This window comes from Heterodontus francisci, chromosome 2, assembly GCF_036365525.1.
Source record: "Heterodontus francisci isolate sHetFra1 chromosome 2, sHetFra1.hap1, whole genome shotgun sequence".
NCBI lineage: Eukaryota > Metazoa > Chordata > Chondrichthyes > Heterodontiformes > Heterodontidae > Heterodontus > Heterodontus francisci.
Window position 1 is genome coordinate 26,910,369 of NC_090372.1, and position 13,024 is coordinate 26,923,392.

Genomic DNA, 13,024 nt, shown 5'->3' on the forward strand with positions numbered 1-13,024 from the left:
ACTCCATTTAATTTTTGAATAAAGGTGGAGATGCAGACTTTCAAATTTAAAGAAAAAATGTTTTATTTAAAGTTTGCTTGCAGACTCTAAAATAAGTAAGCTCACTTGTATAAAAAAGCACGATACTTCAACAATTGCATTGGTGATCTTGATTTTTGAGCATGTGGGGTTTACTTCACTGTCTCCACGTTGTTCCTGGTATACCTGCAAGTTATCACCCTATTTCCTTTTCATATGTATTTCCATACTTACAAAAGTTGCTGATAACTGTCAAATTATCCATCACTGAGAATCCTGCCTAATCACCAATTGTCATAGAGTTGCTATGACAGCACAGAAGGATGCTATTTGGCCCTTCGAGTCTAAGCCTGTTCTCTGCAGAGCAATTCAATCAGTCCTATTCCCCTGCTGTATTCCTGTAGTCCTGCAAGCTTTTTTCACTTAAGTGCCAACCAATTTCCTTTTGAAATCATCATCGTTTCCACTTCCACCACCCTCAATGGTAGAGAGTTCCAGATCATTACTATTTGCTGTGTTTAAAAAAAAAAAGGTTCTTCCTCACAGCCCACTGTATCTTGCCCAAAACCTTAATTCTGTGTGCTCTCGTCCTTGTGTCATCAACTAATGGGAACAGCTTCTCTTTGTCTACCTTTTCTAAATCTGCCATAATCTTGTACACCTTTAGCAAATCTCCCCTCAATCTCCTTTGCTTCAGGCAGAACAATCCCAGCTTCTCCAACCTAACCTTCTACCTAAAATCCCTCATCCCAAAAACCATTAAACAAAGAGTAGAACAAAGATAATTACAGCACAGGAACAGGCCCTTCGGCCCTCCAAGCCTGCGCCGATCCAGATCCTCTCTCTAAACATGTCGCCTATTTTCTTAGGTTCTGTATCTCTTTTCTTCCTGCCCATTCATGTATCTGTCTAGATACATCTTAAAAGACTCCATCGTGCCCGCGTCTACCACCTCCGCTGGCAACGCTTTCCAGGTGCCCACCACCCTCTGCGTAAAGAACTTTCCACGCATATCCCCCCTAAACATTTCCCCTTTCACTTTGAACTCGTGTCCTCCAGTAATTGAAACCCCTACTCTGGGAAAAAGCCTCTTGCTGTCCACCCTGTCTATACCTCTCATGATTTTGTACACCTCTATCAGGTCCCCCCTCAACCTCCGTCTTTCTAATGAAAATAATCCTAATCTACTCAACCTCTCTTCATAGCTAGCGCCCTCCATACCAGGCAACATCCTGGTGAACCTCCTCTGCACCCTCTCCAAAGCATCCACATCCTTTTGATAATGTGGCGACCAGAACTGTACGCAGTATTCCAAATGTGGCCGAACCAAAGTCCTATACAACTGTAACATGACCTGCCAACTCTTGTACTCAATGCCCCGTCCGATGAAGGAAAGCATGCCGTATGCCTTCTTGACCACTCTATTTACCTGCGTTGCCACCTTCAGGGAACAGTGGACCTGAACACCCAAATCTCTCTGGACATCAATTTTCCCCAGGACTTTTCCATTTACTGTATAGTTCACTCTTGAATTGGATCTTCCAAAATGCATCACCTCGCATTTGCCCTGATTGAACTCCATCTGCCATTTCTCTGCCCAACTCTCTAATATATCTATATTCTGCTGTATTCTCTGACAGTCCCCTTCACTATCTGCTACTCCACCAATCTTAGTGTCGTCTGCAAACTTGCTAATCAGTCCACCTATACTTTCCTCCAAATCATTAATGTATATCACAAACAACAGTGGTCCCAGCACGGATCCCTGTGGAACACCACTGGTCACACGTCTCCATTTTGAGAAGCTCCCCTCTACTGCTACTCTCTGTCTCCTGTTGCCCAGCCAGTTCTTTATCCATCTAGCTAGTACACCTTGGACCCCAAGCGCCTTCACTTTCTCCATCAGCCTGCCATGGGGAACCTTATCAAACGCCTTACTGAAGTCCATGTATATGACATCGACAGCCCTTCCCTCATCAATCAACTTTGTCACTTCCTCAAAGAATTCTATTAAGTTGGTAAGACATGACCTTCCCTGCACAAAACCATGTTGCCTATCACTGATGAGCCCATTTTCTTCCAAATGGGAATAGATCCTATCCCTCAGTATCTTCTCCAGCAGCTTCCCTACCACTGACGTCAGGCTCACCGGTCTATAATTACCTGGATTATCCCTGCTCCCCTTCTTAAACAAGGGGACAACATTAGCAATTCTCCAGTCCTCCGGGACCTCACCCGTGTTTAAGGATGCTGCAAAGATATCTGTTAAGGCCCCAGCTATTTCCTCTCTCGCTTCCCTCAGTAACCTGGGATAGATCCCATCCGGACCTGGGGACTTGTCCACCTTAATGCCCTTTAGAATACCCAACACTTCCTCCCTCCTTATGCCGACTTGACCTAGAGTAATCAAACATCTGTTCCTAACCTCAACATCCGTCATGTCCCTCTCCTCGGTGAATACCGATGCAAAGTACTCGTTTAGAATCTCACCCGTTTTCTCTGAGTCCAAGCATAACATTCCTCCTTTGTCCTTTAGTGGGCCAATCCTTTCTCTAGTTACCCTCTTTCTCCTTATATATGAATAAAAGGCTTTGGGATTTTCCTTAACCCTGTTTGCTAAAGATATTTCATGACCCCTTTTAGCCCTCTTAATTCCTCGTTTCAGATTGGTCCTACATTCCCGATATTCTTTCAAAGCTTCGTCTTTCATCAGCCGCCTACACCTTATGTATGCTTCCTTTTTCCTCTTAGCTAGTCTCACAATTTCACCTGTCATCCATGGTTCCCTGATCTTGCCATTTCTATCCCTCATTTTCACAGGAACATGTCTCTCCTGAACGCTAATCAACCTCTCTTTAAAAGCCTCCCACATATCACATGTGGATTTACCTTCAAACAGCTGCTCCCAATCTACATTTCCCAGCTCCTGCCGAATTTTGGTATAGTTGGCCTTTCCCCAATTTAGCACTCTTCCTTTCGGACCACTCTCGTCTTTGTCCATGAGTATTTTAAAGCTTACGGAATTGTGATCACTGTTCCCAAAGTAGTCCCCTACTGAAACTTCAACAACCTGGCCGGGCTCATTCCCCAACACCAGGTCCAGTATGGCCCCTTCCCGAGTTGGAGTTGGCAAATCTCCGCTGCACCCTCTCAAGGACACAAGAAATAGGAGCAGGAGTAGACCATATGGCCCATCGAGACTGCTCGGTCATTCAATACTATCATGGTTGATCTTGAGGTTCAATTCTATTTTTCTGCCCGCTTGCCATATACCTTGATTCCCTGAGAAACCAAGAATCTGTCTATCCCAGCCTTAAATGTATTCAACGATGGAGCATCCACAACACTCTGGGGTAGAGAATTCCAAAGATTCATAACCCCTTGAGTGAAGTGATTTCTCCTCATCTCAGCTCTAAATGATTGGCCCCTTATCCTGAGACTGTGCCCCCGTGTTTTAGATTTCCCCGAGCAGCGGAAACAATCTCTCAACGTCTACCCTATCCAGCCCCTTCAGAATCTTGTATGCTTCAATGAGATCACCTCTCATTCTTCTAAACTCTAGAGAATATAGGCCCAATTTACTCAACCTTTCATCATAGGACATCTCCCTTATTCCAGGTCCGTCACATCCTTCCTGAAGTGCAGTGACCAGAACTGAACGCTATACTCTAATTGTTGCCTAACAAAAGCTTTTAAAAAAGTTCAGTATAACTTCCCTGCTTTCACACTCAGTGGCTCTATTTATGACACCCAAGATCCCACATGCTTTGCTAACTACTCTGTCAATATGTCCTGCCAGCTTTAAAGATCTATGCACATGAACCCCCCCCACCCCACCCCAGATCCCTCTGTCCCTGTACACACTTTACAACTGTGTCATTTAGTTTATATTGCCTGTCCCTGTCCCTTCTGTCAAAATATATCATGTTACACTTCTCTGTGTTAAATTCCATCTGCCACTTGCCTGCCCATTCTGCTAGCTTAACTCAGTCCTGCTGCAGTCGATTGGTATCATCCTCACTGTCTGCCACGCCTCCAAGTTTGGTATCATTGGAAAATCTTGAAATTTTACACTGTATTCCAATATCCAAGTCATTATATATATTTATATACATCCGAGCACTGACCCTTGGGGAACACCACTGTCTACCATCCTTCAGTCTGAAAAACAACCATTGCCATGACCTGCTGCTTTCTGGCCTTAAGCCAACTTTCTATCCAAGCTGACACTGACCCTCCCATTCCATGAGCCTTAATTTTGTTGACCAGCCTTGTGTGTGTACTTTTGGCAAATGCTTTCTTAAGATCCACATAGACAACATCCATTGCTTTCTTTTCATCAGCCTTCCCTGTTCATCAAAAAATTCAAGTAGACTGGTCAAGCAAGATCTGCCTTTTACAAATCTGTGCTGGCTATCCTTAATTAATTCAAACTTTTCCAAGTGCTTGTTGATTTTTTTCTTCCAGATTATTGTTTCTAAAACCTTTTTGAAAACTGACCGGCCTGTTGATACTCTGAATGTTCCTGCACCCTTTCTTGTATAAGAGTGTCACATTTGTCACACTCCAATTCTCTGGCACTTCCCCTGTATCTAGGGAAGATTATGATAAGCTCTTCTGCTATCTCCACACCCACTTCCTTTAGCATCCTGGGATGCAAGCCATCCAGACCAGGTGACTTATCCACTCTATGCACAGCCAGCCTTTCTAGTATATCGTTTCTATCAGTTTTCACTCCTTCCATTACCTTTGCCATCTCCGCTTTTACCATTATTTTGTCAGTTTCCTCGTCCTTAGTAAACATTGATACAAAGTACTCGTTAGGTATTCTAGCCTTGCCCTGTACACCTCAGTACACCTTTCTTCCTAATAGGACCAACCCCGCCTCTTACTACCCACTTACTATTTACATGCCAGGAGAAGACTTTTGGGTTCCCTTTTATGTTAACTGCCATTCTATTCTCATATTCTCTCTTTTCCAGTTTTATTTTCCTCTTCACTTCCCCCCTCATCCTATTGTATTTGGCCTGGTTCTTACTTGAAGAATTCAACTGACATGTATCATACATCTCGTTTTGTTTCTTTATATTCTTTATCTCCCTCATCGTCCAAGGAGCCCTACCTTTGGTTTCCTTACCTTTCACCCTTGTTGGAATGTACTTCACCTGTACCTGAAGCATCTCTTCCTTAAAGATTACTGATTTGTTGTGCTACAATTTTTCCTGTCAATCTTCGGTTCCATTTTACCCTGGCTAAATCCCCTCTCATCCCATTTAAGCTCACCCTCTTACAATTTAGAAATTCTGCTTTAGATTGTTCCATGTTCTTCTCCATTACTAATCTAAACCTTCTGACACGATGATCACTGTTACCCAAGTGTTCCCCCATGGCCACTTAGTCCACTTGGCCTACCTCATTCCCCAGTACCAGATCTAGCAATGCCTCCTTGCTGCTTAGACTGAGATGGTACTGGTCAGGGAAGTTCTTTTGAATACATTTCAGAAATTCCTCTCATTCCTTCCCCTTAACTACAATATTATTCCAATCAATATTTGGGTAATTAAAGTCGCCCAATATAGTTCTTGCACATCTCTGTGATTTCCCCCTCTATCTCCTTCTCACTATTTGGAGGCCTGTAAAATACTCCCCAGTAGCATGATCGTACTCTTTTAACTTCTCAACTCTAACCAAATAGACTCTGGCCTTGCCCTCTCAAGGACATCCTCCCTTTCCAAAACTACAGTGTCTTCCTTAATTGGTACCACCAGCCCACCTTTCTCTTTTTTTTTTCCTTCCCTATCTTTTCTGAACATTTTGCATCCTTGAATATTAAGTGCCCAGTCCTCACTCTTTTTAAGCCATGTTTCCATTATTGCCACTACATCATATTCCCACATAGCTGTTTGTGCTTGTAACTCATCAACCTTATTCACCATACTTCATGTGTTTACATACATGCATTGTAAACCTGTCTTTAGTCCATCTTAGTCTGCTGCTATCTAATATGGTTACTACTTCTTTCTCTAGTACTATCCAATACTCTCACTTTGTGCACCTTATTCCTCTTTTCTGCTTAAATATGCTGGTGCCCAACCCCCTGCCAATTTAATTTAATCCCTCCCCAGCCACACTAGTGAACCTTCCCACGGGCACATTGTCCCCAGTCCTGTTGAGGTACTACCTGCCCCTTTTGATTGGGTGCCTTCTGCCCCAGACTGTTCCCAGGTCCCAAGAATCAAAAGCCCTCCCTCCTGCACCATGCCTCAAGCCACACAATGAACATTCCTATCTTCCTATTTCTACTCTCGCTAGCATGTGGCACTGGGAGTAATCCAAAGATCAATGCCTTTGTGGTCCTTTTTAACTTCCTCCCTAGCTCCTGAAAATCTGATTTTAGGATCTCAATACCTGCTGTCTCTGCGTTGGTACCAACGTTTACCAGAATTTCTGGCTCACTCCCTTCCCCCCGCAGAATATTCTGCACCCTCTCAGTGATGTCCTTTACCCTGGTACCAGGGAGGCCACACACCATGCGGAACTCACGATGGTTACAGAAATGCCTGTCTGTCCCCCTAACTATAGAATCTCTGATTATGACTGCATTTCTACTCTTTGCTGTTCCCTCCTGTGCAGTCCCTTGCCCATTGGTCCCATGGTCTGAACTGCACTCCTTCAAGTTGTTGTCACTCCCAGCAGTCTCCAACGTACCGGTTTGAGAGTGGCAAACACCCTAAAGATTCCTGCACTTCCTGCCTCTTTCGGCTCTTCCGGATGACTGCCCATCTTCTATCCAGAACTCTCACTACCTGTGGGTCGCCATCTCCTCGAACGTATGATCCAGGAAACTCTCATCCTCCCTGATGCTCCGAGTGACTCCAACTACCCCTCAAGCTCAGAAATCCTGAGCTCGAGCAGGTAGAGGTACTTCCTACACATGTGGTTCCCCCAAGATTCATGAAGTGTCCTGAAGTTCTTTGCAGGAATTGCAAGCAACAGGTCTTGACTGCCCGTCCATGATCTAAAAAAATCTCTTATTTCCTCCTTTAGAATCTAGTTAGTACCTTGTTTGAACTGTTAATTTTAATTAATACCTCTAAACCTGCTCTGTACTAATAGTAATTATAATCTTATTAATTCACTTACTGCTATACTCGCCAACCAGTCACATACCTGCGGTTCTCTGATGTCAGTTCTTGCCTTTTTGGAAATAGGTCTGTGCTGTTCCCCTACTCGCTCTCCCTCGACTTCTGCCGCCGTTTCTGGTGTCTCTAATTAGGTCTGTGCTGTTACCCCACACACTCTCTCTTTCTTTTATCCTCTGCCACCACTGCTGGTGTCCCGTTCAGGACCGCGTCAGTATATCTTGCAAGTATAGTTTTTGGTAAACATTGCACTGGTAAGGCTGCACGCCTCTGAATCTTTGACCTTCCCATTTTCACTGTTGGTGAGCTTGAAACCTAATTGCAATCCTTTTTCTTACCTTCTTTCCATTTATATGCCTCTATGTGCTGTTCATGCAAGGAAGATCTCCATCCACAAGACTTTTTCTGCTTTGAAAAAGTCTGGTAATTAATTTTTGTAACAAAAAGGGACTGTGCTTCACTTGGACACATGAAGGCAACTTGTGAGCAGTAAAGTGAGTTTAAATAGCTGGACACAAACCTGCCAAGTTCTATGATAACATCACCTTGGTTTGGTCTGTGGAAAGTCATACTGGTAGCAAGTTAGAATTACTTGAGACTTGTCCACATTGCACACTCTCCAGTAGAGATATGGAGCTTATTTTACTATGTAACCATCAAAAATAAATTTGCACTTTTCACTACCTCACAGATCCCAAACCACTTTACAGTGAATGAAGTACTTTTGAAGCATGCTCACTGTTGTAATCTAGGAAACATAGCAGTCAATGTGTGCATAGCAAGATCCCACAAATAGCAATGTGATAATGAACAGATAATATGTTTTCATGATGTTTGTTGAGGAATAAATATTGGCCAGGACACCGGGGATAACTCCCCTCCACTGTTATGAAAAAGTGCCGTGGAATCTTTTATGTCTACTTGAGAGGGTCTCGGTTTCAGATCTCGCCTGAAAGACGGCACCTTCGACAGTGTAACAATCCCTCAGTACTGCACTGAAGTGTCACCTTAGATATTGTGCTCAAACCTCTGGAGTGGGTCTTGAATCTACAATCTTCTGACTCCGAGGTGAGGGCACTACCACGAAGTAACAGCAAATGCATTAGATTGCAAACCAGTGAAATATTGAATTACATTGTGAGGCTGGCCATAGTTGATATATTCCTAGAGCTTATGGAGCACCTAATACAAGCCAGTCCATCTTATAATGTATTTTTTTTGTTTTAAGAAGTCTTATGCAATTTAGAAGATTGAACAAATAGTTTTATTAAAGGATCATGTTTACTATTAAAAGAAATGTATATCATTTCCTAATGAATGTTCTTTCAATCCCAACAGAATAGTGATTATATTTATTATTGTCAAAATCTTCTTCTACATTTGCTGGTATCGCTCAAGGCAGCGGCAACTAGACGCTTATCTGAGCAATCCACGGAATGCCCAGATAGTGATTGTCGGGGGCAGGGCCTACCTACATCAACTCTGTGAGCGGCAAAATGTAAGTGACCGTAGTTTTCTGTTTCCTTGTGAATCCGAGAGTGCCATGTAATTTGAATGAAATGCAAATTCTTGCAGTCTAACTTTGAGGCAAGGATGTTATTGCAGAAGTGTTGAGATTAAGTATAGCTACAATATTCGGGGTGGGTAAAGAAGATGGGGAAGAGCAGAGGGAAGGGGAGGGAAGAAGATAGGTGTGGTCTTGATGCTTCCTTGTTCTTTATCGCCCTCCAAATGCTTTATTGGAATCGGCAGCCTCAACATTGTGTGCTGATGTTTGCAAAGGTTCAATTTTAGTAGTACCGATGAAATCAGAATAGATCCTACCAGTCTTAAGTCTGTGATTGCATAAATCTTCCCTCAGCTTTTAAACCTGAACAATGAAAATCTGCCATTTTATGTAGGCCTTTGCAAAATGTACTTTAATTTGTATTAATCTTTAAAGCATTTCATAAATACGTAAGAGAAGCATTAGCTATTATAAGTCTGAGTTGTAATGCATACTGTTGCACGAATGTTGAAATAGTTGCCTGTGGCTTGTTCAGGATTAATTTAGTAGTGTTCCTATTGAAATACCATGGTTTATTTTCTTAGTTCTACTTCATGCTTGTAAATTGTTCTCCTTGACTGTAAGCGTCAAGAAATCCATAGTCATGGGACAATGTGTTGCATCTCCGGCCCGATCACACTAAATAACATCCCACTGGAAGTGGTTAGCACATTCTGCTACTTTGGGTCCACGGTGACAGACAATCTGTCCTTTGATGCAGAGTTCGATAAACGCATAGGGAAAGCAGCTACCACGAAATGCGCATGAGATAACATCAAGCTGACCCTTAGGACCAAGCTGATGGTTTATAAGCCTGTATTCTCAGCACCTTGCTGTATGGCTGTTAAACATGGGTGACTTAGAGCTACCGGGAAAGAAGCTCAATAATTTCCATCTTCGCTGTCTGCAGCGCATTATTCATATATCCTGGCAGGCCAAAATCACACATGTGGCAGTTCTCTCAAAGGCAGAACTCCCAAGTGTATTGGCACTAATCAAACAGGCTGCTTCGGTGGATCGGACAGGCGCAGGATGGAAGACGATCGCATACCCAAGAACCTTCTGTATGGTGAGGTAGCCAGGGCCAGATGACCAGTGGAGCACCCAAAGCTCCGCTTCATGGACGCTTGCAAGCGTGACATGAAGGCCCTAATTATCGGCTATCACACTTGGGAGTCACTAGTTGGCAAAAGAGGAAATAGCAACATATCCTGTGAGCTACTGCGATGACCAGTTGCTACAGTAGCTTGGCAACATGCACCAATGTCAAAAACAACAACTCTGAGTCATTTGGCAGCTTCATGTGCAGCACTTGTGACAGAACCTGCCTCTCAAGGATTGGCCTTCACAGCCATCAAAAAAGGTGTGCCAAGAGAAGACAGCCCACCTAAATGGATTGTTTGCTGTGCGTCCATCATCTTTCGTAGATGGAAGGATGGCAACTTCGTAATATTAACTAATTAACTTTTAACCCAGCATCTTGTTTCTGTAGTCAATTTTCTGACCATCGTTTCTATCTCTTTCAAATTTAAAGGTGCAAACTCTGTGGCCAGAATTCTACGCCCGCTCACAGGAGCGGGCTGATGGCCGGGGGGGTGGGGGGGTGCCGTAAAATTGAGTGGAGGGCGGGGGGTGCCGTTCCTGACGCCTTCTCATTCCCACTGCAATTTTATGAGAGGCGGCGTCGAGGAACAGCCCACCCACCCCAGACCAATCAAGGCCCTTAAATGGCCAAATAACTGCTGCTTAAGGGCCTCCTCCCACTACTGCTGGTATCTTGCCTTGTAGGCTAGTGGGAGAGGTGGGGGACCCTCCTGATTGGGCACCCTGTGCCCCATGGAGGGCTCCCCCTCCGAAGCCCCAACCACCCCCAATGAAATGAAATAACAACCCAGCAGGCTAGTCTGTCCTTTAAAGAAAAAAGATAGGTTGACATTTTTCTCATTACAGACACTGATGGAGCTACTGTATTTCTTTTCAAACATGGGCATAACTGCCTAGTATCTGCTTTAAAACAAATTGTGAGAGTGTTTGTTTATTCAAGGGCTTGGGTCACTTTTACCTCTGTTGATAGTGCCTGTCTGTGTACTTGCTGCACAATAGTATTTACTGTGTGAGATTGGCATGTTTGGCATCATATTTGCAAGGTTTTTGAATTTTCAGTTGTTTACTGGAATCACTAAGAAAAAAGGATTTTTGATGCAGACAGTACCTTGTAACCAAGTCTCCATCTTTAAATTGTGGATATTTAGAAATCACCATTCAAATATGTTCTGCATTGTATTTATGGAAAATGGTTGGTTAAAGTGACAAGCATAAATGGAATTGGACTCTTCATGGGAGCGAGCCCTATATGTTTTGAAATCACTGGTGCAAGAAAAGGATTTACAGAAATTTATACCACGAATGGGGATTCTCTTCATGTGGACTAATAATCTTTGTTGCTGCCGATCAGCCTCATCAAAAGGCAAAACTTTAAATATGTTTTGTTAGCATACTTTACCCTGTGATTCACCACCTACATTTTTCCTTCTTCCTACCCCTTACCATTCTGATAGCACTCATCACTCTGGGTTCCATGTCTCCTTAAGCCAGGAGGATTTCTGTTCCCAGTCAATAATTTTTTCTCTCTAGTCGTTTCTGCTCAATTATCATTTAGTACAGAGATGAAGGGAGTCAGTTGCCAGCATTCGCCAGAGCTGGCGGGCAGCCATAAAGACAGGGCTAAATTGTGGCGAGTCGAAGAGACTTAGTAGTTGGCAGGAAAAAAGACAGAGGCGCAAGGGGAGAGCCAACTGTGCAACAGCCCCAACAAACAAATTTCTCTGCAGCACCTGTGGAAGAGCCTGTCACTCCAGAATTGGCCTTTATAGCCACTCCAGGCGCTGCTTCACAAACCACTGACCACCTCCAGGCGCGTATCCATTGTCTCTCGAGATAAGGAGGCCCAAAAGAAAAGAACAGAGATGAAATAGGTCGACATTAGTTCCTCTTCCAGGGCAGCAGGCTTTACCTATTAGTCCATGTAAGAATTAGTGAAGGCCATCACAACGGCTGAAGGCACTGGATACTGCAAAGGCTACGGGCCCTGACAACATTCTGGCAATAGTACTGAAAGCTTGTGCTCCAGAACTGGTTGCGCCATAGTCAAGCTATTCCAGTACAGCTACAACACTGGCATTTGGGCCTGTATTCTCTAGAGTTTCGAAGAATCAGAGGTGATCTCATTGAAACTTACAAATCTCTTACAGGGCTTGACAGGGTGGATGTAGATAGGATGTTTTCCCTGGCAGGTGGGTCTAGAACCAGGGGATATAATCTCAGAATAAAGGATAGGCTATTTAAGACTGAGACGAGGAGGAATTTCTTCACTCAGAGGATGATGAATCTTTGAGCTTCCACAGCCCTCTGGGGTAGAGAATTACAATCATTGAGCATGTTCAAGACAGAAATCGATGGCTATCTGGATAGTAATGGTATGTTCCTATCTACCCGACAATGTGGAAAATTGCCCAGATATGTCCTGTACACAAAAAGAAGGACAAATCCAACCTGGCCAATTACTGCCCCATCAGTCTACTGTCAGTCATTAATCAAGTGATAGAAAGTGTCGTCGACAGCAGCACTTGTTCAGCAAAAACCTGCTCACTGCTCAGTTTGGGTTCCGACAGGGTGACTCAGCTCCTGACCTCATTACAGCCTTGGTCCAAACATGGACAAAAGAGCTGACCTCAAGGGGTGAGGTAGAGTGACTGCTTGTGACATCAAGGCAACATTGTTTGTGGCATCAAGGAGCCCTAGCAAAACTGGAGTCAATAGCAATCAGGGGGGAAGCTCTTCTGGTTGGTGTCATACCTAGCACAAAGGAAGATGGTTGTGGTTGCTGGAGGTCAATCATCTCACTTCCAAGACATCACTGCAGGAGTTCCTCAGGTAGTGTCCTAAGCCCAACCATCATCAATAACCTTCCCTCCGTCATAATGTCAGAGATGGGGATGTTCGCTTCTGATTGCGCAATGTTCACCATTCGCAACTCCTCAAATACTGAAGAAGTCTGTGTCCATATGCAGCAAGACCTGGACAACATCCAGGCTTGGGCTGATAAGTGGCAATTTACATTCATGCCACACAAATGCTAGGCAATGACCATCTCCAACAAGAGAGAATCCAACCATCTCTCCTTGACATTCAGTGACATTACCATCGCTGAGTCCCCCACTATCAACATCTTTTTGGGGGGGTTAGGGGTATGGGGTAGCATTGACCAGAAACTGAACTGGACCAGCCATATAAGTACTGTGGCTACAAGAGCTGGTCA

General features: G+C 43.8%; 1 protein-coding gene across 8 annotated transcripts in view; it reads left to right on the forward strand.

The window, feature by feature from the left end:
• Positions 1 to 13,024, forward strand: part of si:dkey-118j18.2 (uncharacterized) — a 130,359-nt gene that overhangs the window by 109,806 nt on the left and 7,529 nt on the right. For all 8 annotated transcript variants that reach the window (XM_068056140.1, XM_068056102.1, XM_068056131.1 and 5 more), the window contains one exon: positions 8,499 to 8,658. In XM_068056140.1, the coding sequence (XP_067912241.1) occupies positions 8,499 to 8,658 (160 nt within the window). The remainder of the gene's footprint in view (positions 1 to 8,498; positions 8,659 to 13,024) is intronic.